The 14,717-nt window shown below is 36.3% G+C and overlaps 1 protein-coding gene across 4 annotated transcripts; it reads right to left on the reverse strand.

The window, feature by feature from the left end:
- Positions 1-1,291: 1,291 nt before the first annotated feature.
- Positions 1,292-14,659, reverse strand: FAM229B (family with sequence similarity 229 member B). 4 transcript variants are annotated; one of them, XM_039252216.1, is made up of 4 exons: positions 14,561-14,659; positions 4,754-4,856; positions 2,820-2,958; positions 1,292-1,516 (listed from the first exon to the last, which is right to left on the reverse strand). In XM_039252216.1, the coding sequence occupies exons 3-4, from the start codon at positions 2,942-2,944 to the stop codon at positions 1,399-1,401; spliced, it is 243 nt and encodes an 80-aa protein (XP_039108147.1). In that variant the 5' UTR covers positions 2,945-2,958; positions 4,754-4,856; positions 14,561-14,659; the 3' UTR covers positions 1,292-1,398. The 4 variants fall into 4 exon arrangements, with proteins under 4 accessions (XP_039108147.1, XP_039108145.1, XP_039108144.1 ...); XM_039252214.1 differs by having other exon boundaries at positions 4,697-4,853; positions 14,561-14,657; XM_039252213.1 differs by having other exon boundaries at positions 4,697-4,856; positions 14,561-14,657.
- Between the last annotated feature and the right edge of the window lie 58 nt (positions 14,660-14,717).

Raw genomic sequence — 14,717 nt, forward strand, 5'->3', positions numbered from 1 at the left:
AGTCTTGGAAAATTTCCTTCCTGGATTTTGTTCTCTTGTTTTAAGAAGTATTAAAATTTTATTTGTCATGTAATTAAGTTACTTAAGAATCACTGTGACTCTCTCAAATCTAATTTTAGCTTTCAATCTAGTGCTAATTTAGACCTCCTACTAAGGTGTGATCTTTTTGAGGTCTCTCTTCAATCCCCCAAGGTCTTTCTACTCTGGCTGGTTGGAATTAAAACACCTCTAGGCACTGTGTGAATTTTTCAATTTATATTATATATTATGTACTTATACATATTATCACATATTACATTATAAAACTCAGTATTTTTCCATCTATAAATCCCTGGTAGTTATTCTTTTCACTTCATGTAGTACACCTGTACATATAATTATGTACTTATAAGCCTATAAATTCTTCATTTAAAAAGGCCTTATATGTATATTTTCAGGTGCAGCAAGGGAAACAAGAAACTGGGGGAACTGTACTTGACCCTAAAGTCAGCCTTTTGGAGAAGACAATTTCATAGGATGAATGGTGGATGGTAACCATCAAGAGGAAAACAAAACAGGATCAGTTTCTTTGGACTAGTGCAAGAAAAAATTAAATGAATGAATGAATGAATGATAAAAACAGAGAGCTGGCCTAGACCTCAAAACTGATTCTTAGATCTAATCAAACAAAAAGATCTACCTGAGGTTTCTCAATACCAATTATAAACAATTTCAAGAAGACTGGAGGGATCTAAGGGACAGCGTAATGATGGGACATCATTTTTTCATGGAAAATAGGTGTTAGAGACATAGTCTTGACCCTCATTTGTAATAAATTTAACCAATAACCTGAGCTCCCATATGTAAAGTTATATGCTTTGCAGATGAACTATGGACTAAGAACTTTCTTTGGTCTCAGGTATTCTTTCCAAAATGCATGATCTACTGGGCTCCATTTCTTACCTAAGATAATTATTCCTCCTCAGAACATTATCAAAAGATATCAAGCCAGGTATGAGGGTATTCAAGTAAAAGGATTCAGCTAAGAGGCAACCCAAATATAAACAAAGGAAACCAGCCTAAAACACATTAAGTGCTTAGAAAAGGCCCTTCATGATTGATAATCAAGGTGGATTAACCTTCATCTTGAAATATTGATATTAACGATCCACTGTGAACAAGATGATCTCCAAAGGACGTTCTAATTGTGAAATATTATTCTGTCTTATCCATCAAACGTAACTGATGGCTTAATACCACACATTTTACAGACGACGTTGTCTTTTCCTACTAAAAGTAAGTATTTCAACTGTTGTCATCATCCAAAGGTGCCACCACTTTATTTGTTTATCAGATCATAAGATGATACTGACCCATTACCCTTGACCTAGTCAAACCTCTACAAAAGACTTAATGATGCTATTTAGGATGCATTTCCTTGCTGCTTTGTGCAGGTGCCTTTCGCATTGTTGTATAGACAGTGATGGGAACATCAGTTATCGTCAGGCAATGACTTCCAGGGCATCTTCGGAGTTGCCTGAATAAAAAAGCAAAGCACATGCGGTTAGATACTAAAAGGGAAATATTCCCAGAGCAGCAAAGTTTGAGTTCATATCAACTGTTTTAAATCATTTTGAAATCTCTGAATGTCACAATATTGATGACGTTGATGAGCCAGACATTTTAGACTTCTGTTGCAAAGAAATTATAATTGTTGCTATACATTTAGTCACAGGAAATCATAAATATAAAGTAATCCACTAAGTGATCATTTTGAAAGGTATGCAGTGATTGCTAAATGGCAAAAAAAAAAAAAAAAAAAAAAGCAGGCGGGCAGGCAGAGTGCATAGTTGTAAACATTTATACATATATGCACCTTAAAATAACTTCAATTGAGTGATTTAAAGGAACCTAAATTAGAATATGTGGAAAAAATATAAAACCGAACATACTAACACCTTAAAATAACTTCAATTGAGTGATTTACAGGAATTCTAAAACCTAGAATATGTGGGAAAATATAAAACCGAACATACTATTCCATGTACTATTCAGATATTGATTGAATCCTTAAATGACATCTAGTCCAAAAATACATCCAGTGCTTGAATTTCTATTCCATCATTCCCACCAGATAATCACCCAATGTCAAACATTTCTAAACACCAGTGCTTAGTACTTCCTAACATAGCCCACTGCATCCTTAAATAACTCTGATTTTTAAAGTACCTACCTTATGAAGCTTAAATCTGTGTTCTAAAAGTTTCCAAACCATGAGAAGTCTAACAGTGTAGTAACTGATGTTTTGATATGGTAAACAGCAGGAAAGTGGAACAAATTCTATTTATTATGGTTTCCTTCAATTTTGCAAAAAACAATTTTTGTTTTATAGAACATTCATACTCTATATCACTAGCTTTCTGCTAAAGGTCAAATCAAAGCCAACATGACACTAATTCGGAGGTCATAGTCTTCTTTATATTTGTAGCCTTACGCCTAACATGTAAAAGGACTGAAGATTTGCTTATTTAAATGAATGTTATCTTTCTTGTAACTATCAACAACAACAACAATCTAGCTAAAGATTGTTAGCTAGAAAAAAAGAAAGAAAGAAAAAGGAAAGAACTGGTCTATCACTGAGACAGAGTTACCAAAAGCAAACTGTGCTAAGAACACCTGGAATCTGTTAATACTAATTTCATAACAGCAATCAGCAAAGTTTGTTAATACTAATTTAATGGTCCTGGACTTTTTTCCTGCTAATACTGAACATCAACTAAAGCTTATATTGATGATAGCCATTACACATTTCCTCAGCCATCGGGATGGGAACACCAGACCTGGTTGGTGACATCTCTTTCACATTACAGGCAGCACTGGAGCTCAGCCCAGATTCTAGCCCAACTGAAGAATCTCCTCCTTCCACTGGAAACCTCCTTGGCTGGGTCCCGAACCGAAAAGGCATAATTCACTGAAAACCTATATTAGAAAGTTAAAATAATGGAGTGGGTGTGAGCTGTCTTCAAAAAGTCCTTTGGAGTCTTTAATGTTATTATTTTGTCTAGTTATATGGAAACATGCTGAAAATGATGTTTTAAAATATCTTTAAAAGTATATAAATGCCATGTAGGGATACATGTAAGGACACAACCCCTCCTTACTACAATATTAAGTCTAGCAACAAATATAAAACAGCCATTAAATGGTAGAAGTGAACTATGCCCTATTGTTAAATTACTGAAGTCTATTTCTACTGTGTGGGGGAAAAGAAAAGTTTGCTTGAGATGGTTGTTACAATAAACAAGCTTGAGTCCCTACCAACACTCCCCACTGCCTCTCAGTCTACCTAAGCCCTTCTCTTCCTCTGAGGTATAGCTGAGCCTCACATCCTCCGTGATGCCTTCGATTAACCTTGTTCCTGACAATCATTCATTTCCCCTCCTCTCTACATTTACATCACCTTAGGTAAGAACGCGCCTTGGGCGAGATAGACTGACTATGTAATCCTAAGCAAGCAACTTGACCAAGTAGGTTTCTCAAGGATAATTTGAGAATAATAGTATATCTACTTCCAGGGTAACAGTGTGAATTAAATAAGGTAAAATGTATTAAATGTGATTAAATTAGGCAAAATGTAAACCACATGTAAAATACAGTGCCTAACACATAGTCAGTGTTCAATAAATGTTATTATTACCCAGCAGATGCTATTGAGCATTATTAAATATATGTACACACACATGCAATTTAACATAATGTATATATGATATATATGATATGATACACGTACACACAAACACACATATACACATGCAAATGTTTAGAACATAAGCTCTTTAGCGACTACTATTGCCTCTACTTGGAATTGTTCCCCACCCCACTGCTCCCACTCCTTACTTGCTAGGACCAGCTCATTCATTAAGTCTGAATTTGCATTTCACTTTCTCAGGAAAGCCTTCCATAACCACTCCATTATATAAATTTTCATAGCACTCTCTATTTTTGCTTTGTAATAGGTATTACAATTATGTATTTCTCAACTATGACACCATGGACATTAGAGGCCAGATAGTTTTCTGTTGGGGAGGGAAGAAGTTGGCCTGTGCTTTGTAGGATGTTTTGCATCCAAGGCCTCCACCTACTACATGCCAAGAGCACCTTTCCCCAAAAGTTGAGACAATCAAAAATGTCTCCAGACATTACCAAATGTCCCGTGGTGGAGAAGGAGAATAAATCACCCCATGATGAGAACTATGCCCTAATTTTTTGTAAATGCTTTTGGTTAATCATTGTCCCCCTCCCCCATCCCTATGTCTCATGTCTTCATGTCTGTCTTTGCCACCACTGACTGAATGCTTAATACCTAGAACAGTGGCTGGCACACAGTAATTAGTAACTATTTTGTCTAAATTTACATGTGTTCAACAAAAGACAGGAAAAGTGAAATATGTCTTATTATGGTTTCTTATTCCTAGTACAGTATTCTACGCCTAAAAAGTGTTTTTTGTGGGAATAATAAAACTAAATTATCAAAGTTTAATAATTTGAATATTGTATATAATGTTTTTTATAGACTATGTGCTTCCTTTATCAAGGAAAAAAGTGATGCTCAATGACAAGTTAGTAAAACCACAGTGAAATCTATGGTTTAGTATTCCTATCTAACTTCTGTAGGTATGAAGTCTTAGCTAACTTGATCAAGAATACATAGACTTACCAAAATAGGCTGAGTCTGATTTCTGTAGAGGTGAATAAATCAACTGCTTCTACTGACCTTCCATAGAAGATTGGAATTGCCAAAGGAATGATGATCAAATGTTCCAGTGACGCTTAGAAATTATTACATCAGAGGATTCTTTCACATAGTTTCCTATCTGCTAAAGAACAAAAGGTCACAATTCATGGCTCCAGCAGCAGGCCAAAACTTAGCTAAAAGTTGTCTCTAAAGTTTGACAGTATTGTTCTTGTCACTGCCTTATTCTCCAACAATGTGAAGTATTTTAATCTATGAGTGAATTTATCTATATTCTAAGCCTACAATCTAATCTGTACAAAATCATGAGATTCTTCTCACTTTATATCCCACTTTCTTCATTATCTTTATCTTCCAGTTTTTTTTCCTTAACACAAACTAATCCAACCTAACTATGTCCTCATCCCACACCAAAGGCCCCAAGCTGCACCCTTATACATTTCTCTTTGGCTCTTCCTATGTGGGATTCTTTATACCCACTCTCTCCTTAATGCCTAGACTACCTCTCCTTTGCTATTTCCTCAAGAGCCTTGAATCTCCCAGATGACAGAAATAAGGCCAGTTGAGAAAATAAGAATACATTCTGTACTGTCCTGTTTTGTTCCCTGGATCTTGAGCCTCTGTCCTCTGTTGTATCACCTTGTCAAAGGAACAATGATCAAATGTCCCAGCAACATGAGAAATTATGACAGCAGAATTTTTTCACATAGGTTCCTATCTGCTAAAGAATAAATTGTCTCAATTCATAGCTCCAGCAACAAGATGCAACTTATCTTCTGGACTACCCTTCCTCTCCCAATTTCTGTGTCAACAGCTTACCTCACTGAATATAATACTAAAATATAACTCTTAAGCCAGAACATTTCTCTTCAACTAATCTCTTTTTGTTTTTCAATTTTCATAGTTGATGGCAAACTATTAAATGACATTAAGCATTTAAATGTTCTTTCCTGGGGCGCCTGGGTGGCTTAGTTGGTTAAGCGTCCGACTTTCACTTAGGTCATGATCTCGCGATTCGTGGGTTAGAGCCCCGCGTTGGGCTCTGTGCTGACTGCCAGCTCAGAGCCTGGAGCCTATTTCAGAGTCTGTATCTCCCTCTCTCTCTGACCCTCCCCTGTCACACTCTCTCTCTCTCTCTCTCTCTCTCTCTCTCTCTCCTAGAAATAAATAAAAATATTTTTTAAAAAATGTTTTTTCCTACCTACATTTTATGCTGTTTCCCATTGCTCTGTTTTCATATGATTCATGTTATAGAAATTAGCACTTTACATAATTAAATTGATGTTAGACAAAATCTTACCTCTACCTTCTTTTTTTTACCAGGGTACTATCTGTGAACAGCTGATCATAATTTTAGCTTCGAGAAACCATTTAACTGACTGTGTCATAGTCAGACAAACTGAAATAATCCTGGCAGTTATTAGCTAATGTATCATTAGAACCTAAACATTCAATCCTTAGGATGGCAACATTTTTTAAGTTTACATTTTCTGGTAGAGGTGGCAGTAGGAAACTAATGGGTTTTGACATGATAATTAGGTTTGTATTTTAATACCATGTTAACTCTGAGACTGTGAGCAAATCACAAAAAGTTTGCCTGAAAAAAATGGCATTAATTTCTACATCATAGAGTTATTCTGAGGAACAAAAAAATCTCCCATGTCTGGGATACAAAATTCCATCACCATATAATCTCTTAGTGCATAATTCTTGACATCAGAGTGTTCAAACATTGATTTCACTTTTTAGTCATTGATGTATTTTTAAACTACAAAGTAAGTATCTGCATGTAAAATAGTCAAAAATCCTCTAATTTACCACTAATTTTAACTAGTTCTTTGGCACAAATTGTACCAAGTTTCCTTTTTTAGTATGGATGATACAATGAAACAAACCAAACAATAGTCTTAATGATGAAACTTCCTAGTACTAGAGTAATAATACTCATCAGAAGACAAAATGAACTTGACTTTCCAACAAGAGAAATAGATGAATATGTGAAGTATCGGGAGGGGCGGGTGGAAATGGTGAAATCTCTAAATACTCTTATTCCTCATAAGCCCAAGAGTAATAATCTTCCAATCCTCAGAATATTGATTCATGAGATGCAGAAAGGGGTAATGCTTGAACTTAGCATATCCTAAGAAAACAGATCTACTACTAGAAATAATTCATTAATACAACAAATATTTGCTGAGAATTCACCATTAGCCAGGCATGTGCTAAGTGCTGAAGATAAAATATTGAGCAAAACAAACACAGTGCCTATCCTAGTAGAGTTTATAGGTTAGGGTAGTAGAGTTTACAGGTTAGGGTGGGGTATGTCCTTGACTAGGCTATCAAACGCAAATCTAAAGGATGAGTAGGCATTAACTAGGTGAAAATACAGTGGGAAGGAAAAACATTGAGACAGTTGGGGAGGGGACAAACAGAGGAAACAGCATGTACAAAAGTCATGGGCCAGTAGAGTGGACAACCGAAAATACGAAAGGCCAGCATAACCACAGCAGAGAAAATAAAACTCAGGTCAGAGAAATAAGTAGAGGCTAAACCAAGCAAGAACATAAACCCAAGTCAAAGATTTTAGACTTTTACTTACAAGCAAGGGAGCTCACAAAAGAAATTTAATTTCTCAGGAAACATACTAGGTTTCATTGATTTTTCTGTTTATTTTCTGTTTTCTATTTATTTGATTTCTTCTACAATCTTTAGTATTTCCTTTTTATGTTTACTTTAGACTAAATTTGCTTTTCTTTTTCTAGTTTCTTAAGATGGAAGCTTAGGCCATTGATTTGAGACCTACCTTCTTAATATAAGCATTTAATTCTATAAATGTCATCGAAGTACTGCTTTAGATTTATTCCAAAAATTTTGAAATTTTGTATTTTCATTACCTTCTATTAAAGTTTCCCCTTTTGGTTTCCTCTTTGATCTATGGGTTATTTAAAACTGAGTTATTTTGTTTTCAAATATTTGGAGATATTCTAGGTACTTCTCTTTTACTGATTTCTTACATTCCATTGTTGGCAGAGAATATTTGTCATATAATTATAATTCTTTTTAATTTATAGAGACTTACTTATGGTCACAATTTGGGCTACCATGGCAAATGTTCCAGCAGAATTTGTTGTCACTGGGTGAAGTGTTCTATCCATGTAATTAGTTGGCTGACAGTTGTTCAAGCCTCTGTATTCTTACTGATTTTCTGTATTCTTCATCAATTACTGAAATAAGATGTTGAAATCTCCAACTATACTTATGAATGTATGTTTTTCTTTTCTATTCTGCTGGTTTTTGAATCATGTGTTTTGAAGCTCTGATATTAGGTGCATAAATATTTAGTAGTGTTATGTCCTCCTGATGAATTGACAACTTTATTATTAAAAACTATCCTTCTTTTCTCTAGTATAATAGTCTATGCTCTGAAATCTATTGTCTGAAATATATAAAGCTACTTTATATTCATTAATGTTAGTATAATGTATCTTTTCCTATCTTTTTACTATTAGCCTATTTGGCCTCCTTTATAGTTAAAGTGGTTTTCTTATAAACAGTATATAGTTGAGTCTTGCTCAACTATATGCTCAGAGATCTGCTCTAATGATCTCTGACTTTTTTTTATTTTTATTTTTTTTTAATTTTTTTTTAAATGTTTTTTTTTATTCATTTCTAGGAGAGAGAGAGACAGACAGCGTGAACAGGGGAGGGTCAGAGAGAGAGGGAGTCACAGACTGAAACAGGCTCCAGGCTCCGAGCTGGCAGTCAGCACAGAGCCCGACGCGGGGCTCGAACCCACGAACCGTGAGATCATGACCTAAGCGAAAGTCAGAGGCTCAACCAACTAAGCCACCCAGGCGCCCCTGATCTCTGACTTTTAATTAGGGTGTTTCAATTATTGACATTTAATGTGATAGGTACGATTGCATTTGCTTGCCCTCTTGCTATTTGTGTTCTTTTTGTGCTGTTCTTTGTTCCTTTTTGTTTATTCTGTTCTTTTGAAATAATGTAGTATATTTTATGTATCTATTCTACCTCCATTATTGGCTTATCGCTTTACAATCTTTGGCTTTGCTTTTGGTTTCTTTAGAGTTCATAGTACACATTTTTAACTTTTCAGTTTGCATTAAATAACATTATACCACTTCACATACACTAAAAGAACCTTACACTAAAAGAAATTCACACTGGGGTGCCTGGGTGCCTGAGTCAGTTAGGTGGCGTCCGACTTCAGGTCAGGTCATGATCTCTCAGTTCATTAGTTGGAGCCTCACATTGGGATCTGCTGAGCCCACTTCAAATCCTCTGTTCCCTTCTCTCTCTGTCCCTCCCTTTCTCTCTCTCTCAAAATAAAATAAATTAAAAATTTTTTTTTCTTAAAAAAGAAACATTGAATCATTTCCTCCCTCCTCCCTGTATTATTTTGCCATACATTCTAGTTCTATATTCTATACTATAAACTCCATAACACATTATTATTATGTTTCTCTTTAAGCATTCTTTTTGAAGAAATGTTTTAAAACAAGGAAAGTCTTTTATACTTACCCACATTTTCAGTGTTTTTATTCCCTTGAGTAGGTCCAGATTTCCACCCAACATCATTGCCCTTTTATCTGAATGTTTTCATTTAACAGTTCTAGTCTACTAGTGATCAATTCATTGCGTTTTTGTATGTTTTTACTTCATCTCCATTTTTGTGTTTATTTATTTTGAGAGAGAGTATGTGCAAGTGGGGGAGGATCAGAGAGAGAGGGAGAGAGAGAAATCCCAAGGAGGCTCTGCACTGTCAGAGCAAAGCCTGATGCATGGCTCGAACTCATAAACCATGAGACCATGACCTGAGTCAAAGTTGGACACTTGACTGAGCCTCACAGGCACCCCACTTCATCTCCATTTTTGAACAGTATTTTTGCTGAGCATAAAATCCTAAGTCAGCAGTTGTATTTTGTGGGGCTTCTTTTTTTTAAGTACCTAAAGATTTTTGCTCAAGTTTTCTGACTTGCATGGTTTCCAAGAGTCTGCTTTGTTCCTCTACATGTAGTCTTTTTTTTCTCTGAGTAATTTTAAATTTTTTCTTGGCCGCTTATTATAATATTATAATTTGATTATAATGTGCTTGGTGTGGTTTTATTCCTGTGTCTAAAATTTCATTGAGCTTCTTGGGTCTCTGGGTTCATAATTTTTATCACATGTGAAAAACTCTTCAGACATTATCTCTTCAAGTATGTTTTTGTTTCCTCTTTCTGGAACTCCAATTATACAGTTTATATAAAGCTGTCTAAAGTTGTCCCACAGCTCACTGATCCTTTTTATTATCTTTTGATTCTGTTTTATTTTGGACAGTTTCTACTGTTAAATCTTTAAGTTCGCTACTCTTTTCATTTGCAATGTCTAATCTGCTCTTAATTCCATCTAGTATATTTTTCATTTTCGACACTGCATTTTTTAACTCTAGAAGTCTGACTTGGGTCTTTTATATTAGTGCCTTCTTAATCTTTTCATGCTTCCCTCTGCCTTTTTGAACATATGGAGCATTTATGTTAATGTCCTTGTCTACTAATTCTTTCATTTGTGCCATTTCTTGTTTTGTTTTTACTGATTCTTTTTACCCTCATCTGGAGTGTGGTTTCTACATTTTTAAAATCTTACAATTTTTCATTTGATGACAGACATTGTGAATTTTACGTTGTTGGATGCTGGATTTTATTTTTAGTTTTCTAAGCACTTTCAAGTTTCAATCTGAGACAATTATTTGGAAATAGCCTGGTCCTTTGGAGACTTGATTTTATGCTTTCCTAGGCTAAATCAGAACAGCCTTTCATCTATGGCTGATTTGTCTCCACTGCTGAGGCAGTTTCCTTTACTGTACTCAATTCAATACCTCCAGATACTACAGGGTTCTTCCACTCAAGATGTTGGGAATGTAAACTAGTTCCACCCTTGTGTGAACTACCAAAAATGTTCTGCTGGCTTCGCCCAGTGGTTCATTCCTCAGTAGGGGTAGTTTCCCCACATGCACGTTCTGATCAGTACTCAGCTTAAGGCTCAGAGAAATTCCCTGAAGATCTCCAGAGCTTTCTTCATACACTCACTGCACTCTTGTACTTTGCTCTGAAAATTCTAGCTGCCTTGTTTCCCCAGAATTTTCAATTCTGACTCCCCAACTCAGGATGGCTGCTGGGCTGTGTGTGAACTCTGTTCAGAGAAGTCACAGGTCCAGTCCAGATTCAAGTAGAGGGGATTACACAAAAGTGGGGGGCAGAGATCATTAGGTACCCTCTTAGAGGCTGCTTACCACAGATGCTATATTCTATCATGTCTGAGAATGCTTGTCATGTACTTATAAATCTTGTTTATCAAATGTTTCTGGCTTTCTATCTTCTGGAAATTACAATTCCTGACCCCCTTATGATTACTTAGAGCCCATGTGACTAGTTTTGGCCAGTGAGTTAACTGCAGTGTAAGATCCTCTTTCTGCCACAAAAGCCAAGAACGTACGAAATAGTGGTAGCTCAGCGATCTGGGTGCCAGAGTGAGGAAAACATAAAGCATAACCATAGATACCTCCCAAAAGACATGAATCATGTGCCAAAAAATAAAAATAAACCTTTATTGTTTTACATCACTGAGATTTAGGAGTTAGTTGTTTTCATAACTTAGCAACATTTATCATGATTTATACAGACTTAGAACTGCCATAACAAAAATCTAAAATATGTCACTAGGATAGTGGTCAGGCAGCAGGTGACAAGGAAACTGTCACTGGAAACTGAAAGGATAGTTACTTATGTTATTAGAAGAAAGCATATTAGAAAAAAAAAAAAACTTTGAAAAACTCTTGTGATAACCTAGAAGACAGATGATTTACTAATGAACCTGAATTCCACGGGAAGAGGTTAGAAGGCAATGTTGGTAACACGTTGGTTGCTATGGGTGTGTTTGTCAAGTTATATGAAAGAGAGATGGGCTCAGAAATGCAGTGTGCCAACAGGAATAAAAACAGATAGAGCCCTCACAAACTCTAATGATACTTAAGTCACAACTTGGAAAATTAAAGGAGTATAATTTGCTTGGAACACATTGTATGCCCCTCAGAACTTTGAAACAGGCTTTCAATGTCGTCCACTACTGAATGTGCTATATAGGATTCTAACAAACCCCAACAGTTTTTTCTCTACCACTACCATCCTTCCACTGCCACTTCTGTTTCTTGCCTGGTACCCAAAGAGTTCTTTTATTCTGAAAATTGAGTAGCTTAACCAGGATATATCCTCATGTTGACTGTTCTAAAGAAATTTTTCCATGGATTCTGGTATATCCTCTTTTTATTGAAGTATAATTAACATACACTACTATATTAGTTTTAGATATTTCTATACATTACTCAGTATTCATCATTATCAGTGTACTCTATTTTTTCTATAATCCTTAGTCCTGTATTCTTTTAATCTGGAGATTTTCTTTCCTTTATTATTTTTATATCAGTAAGGACATTTCTTTTTTTTTTTTTTTAGAAAGATTAGCATATTGTTTTTTTATTTATTTTTATTTTTTTTACAAATAGTTTATTGTCAAATTAGTTTCCACATAACACTCAGTGCTCATCCCCAAAGTGCCCTCCTCCATGCCCATCAGGACATTTCTTCTTCCAGTTGCTGTGTTCTCTATTCAGGGGCACTTATTAATCTAATGTTGATCCATCTTTGTCTCTTTCACATATATTATCTTCTAAGAGCTTTAATACCTTTGTCTTTTGCCTCAGTATTATCTGTGATTATCTCAAACTTCTCATCTACATCAGTAATTCGATTTTCAGCTCTCTGAAATCATGCTCTACTTCCTCATGCTTCTAATTCTTCATATCTAAGACTAGTTCTTCCACTTACAGGTAGAATTTGAAAATTAAATTATTTTTTTTCACTGTGTTTGTATCAGAGGAGGTATACCAGAACTCCGCTAGAGCTATGTTTAGCTTCCCTGGATGGCCTGGGTTCTGCTTGCTTTACTGAGCTTGCTGAATATCTTAAATGAGGTCTCAATCCATCTAATTAGGAGTGTATTCAACTCCAGGATAAGCTCAAATATATGACTTAGATGTGGACTCCTGGAAAATATAAATCCTAAAAAGTTCATCTGCTACTAAGGTCCAGAAATGGCTGGTATACAAGGTTCTGCCTTGATTCTTAAGCAGAATTCTCTTAGTCTGATTCTCTCCAGACTGAAGTTATGAGACTTGTTAGAACTGTTGTTGTAGTTAGGACTTTCTTAATTTAACTTGTTCCCATGTATGACCTGTGGGGAATAATGACTTAGACCTAACCACCATATGAGAGATAGAGCTCTGAGCGGTGCCTGGGTGGCTCAGTCAGTTAAGCGTCCGACTCCAGCTCAGGTCATGATCTCATGGTTCATGGGTTCAAGCCCTGCATTGGGCTCTGTGCTGACAGCTAGCTCAGAGCCTGGAGGCTGTTTTGAATTCTGTTTCTCCCTCTCTCTCTGACCCTCCCTTTCTCTCTCTCTCTCTCTCTCTCTCTCTCTCAGAAATAAATAGATTTTTTTAAAAAGAGAGAGAGAGAGATAGAGCTCTGAGAGGACAGGATACCAGATGAGCCAACACCATAACTCACTGGCATAGACCTACTTCCATCACTGCCTACAAACTGGACCAAACTTTGCAAATTCTGAAAGCCCCAGACTTTGAGACTTCAACATCAAGACCTTAAGTCAAGTGTTGGAGGTTCCAGACTGCACCTCCACCACTAACTCCAGGCTCACCAATAAGCAGTTAAGAGAAAAATTCAGCAATTGCAGAACATTCCTGATTAAAAGTTGCCTATTAATCACCAGAGATGTAAGTACTATTTTTCACTAAGGTGAAAAATATCCAAATGGAAACAGGAGAAAGCCTCAGCACCATAAGCCACCCATTGCAATTTCAAGCCTACCAGGCATTAGAGAAATGTAGTAACAACTAATTATTGGTCTTCGTGGAGGAATAAGGTGTTCCAATAAAACAAATATTGTAAGTTACCATCACCACACACTAATTGCCCATATAATTTAACTTTGTTTTTAATGGAGATGGCTTCCTACGATTTTGTAGTTCCTCAGAATTTTTGTAGAAAAATTAATTTCAGTAAAGAAGTGCTGGAGTTCTTAATTGAAATCTGTTCTAAAAAGATCAATAGGAGTTCAGAGTATTTTTCAATGTTTGACAATTTTCAGTACTTGGTAATGTTCAGGAATGCCTGATATCTTCTCCTTCCTTGAATCTAGTTTACATAAAGCAAATGCCTAGTTTTAATTTCATCTCTTCCACCAGACATCTATTTACTGATCTACATCCTCATCCACTGAATCCTACTGCACTTAGTCAGCAACACATAATATGTAAGTCAAAATATTTTTTTAGTATTTCATGTGTATGTTAAGATTGTAAGCTTCTTGGAGCTGGATCTATGTCTTGATTTCTTCTGAATACCCTAGAGGACCTAGAAGTTAATGTAGGGAGCATACAGCTTCAACGAACACTGACTGGGTCTCTGAAGCGTTTTGTCAAAGTGTATAAACAGCCTAGTTTCGGGTGTACCCTGACACGCCTATTTGGGGTTTCTTTGTGCTCCTCTACACCGTTTTCTGTTCAAACAAAGGGCTTCCTGGATTGACGCATTAAAGCTGCGTCCCAGGGAACCTGATTCAACGGAATCGGACCCCCCCACCCCCCAGGGTGTTGAGACTGTGAACAAAAACTGGACCTCTGACAGCCCATAAACAGTTTTAAAGACACACATTTTAAAATCCTACTCCAAAGCCTAGTTACCCGCCAGTTACCCTGGCCTCCGCAGCTGCCGAAGCTCAAAGATGTTGGCAAGCAGCTATGATCTGCGGTCCGGAGGCCCCAGTCGCTATGGCAACGGTGGGACGCAGGTGCACTTGCGTGGCCTTCTGACGGAAAAGCTTAGCTTGAACCGAGAGGAGAGCGTAGCGA

The sequence above is a fragment of the Hyaena hyaena genome, unplaced genomic scaffold (genome assembly GCF_003009895.1).
Source record: "Hyaena hyaena isolate Hyena2069 unplaced genomic scaffold, ASM300989v1 scaffold_412, whole genome shotgun sequence".
Lineage (NCBI taxonomy): Eukaryota > Metazoa > Chordata > Mammalia > Carnivora > Hyaenidae > Hyaena > Hyaena hyaena.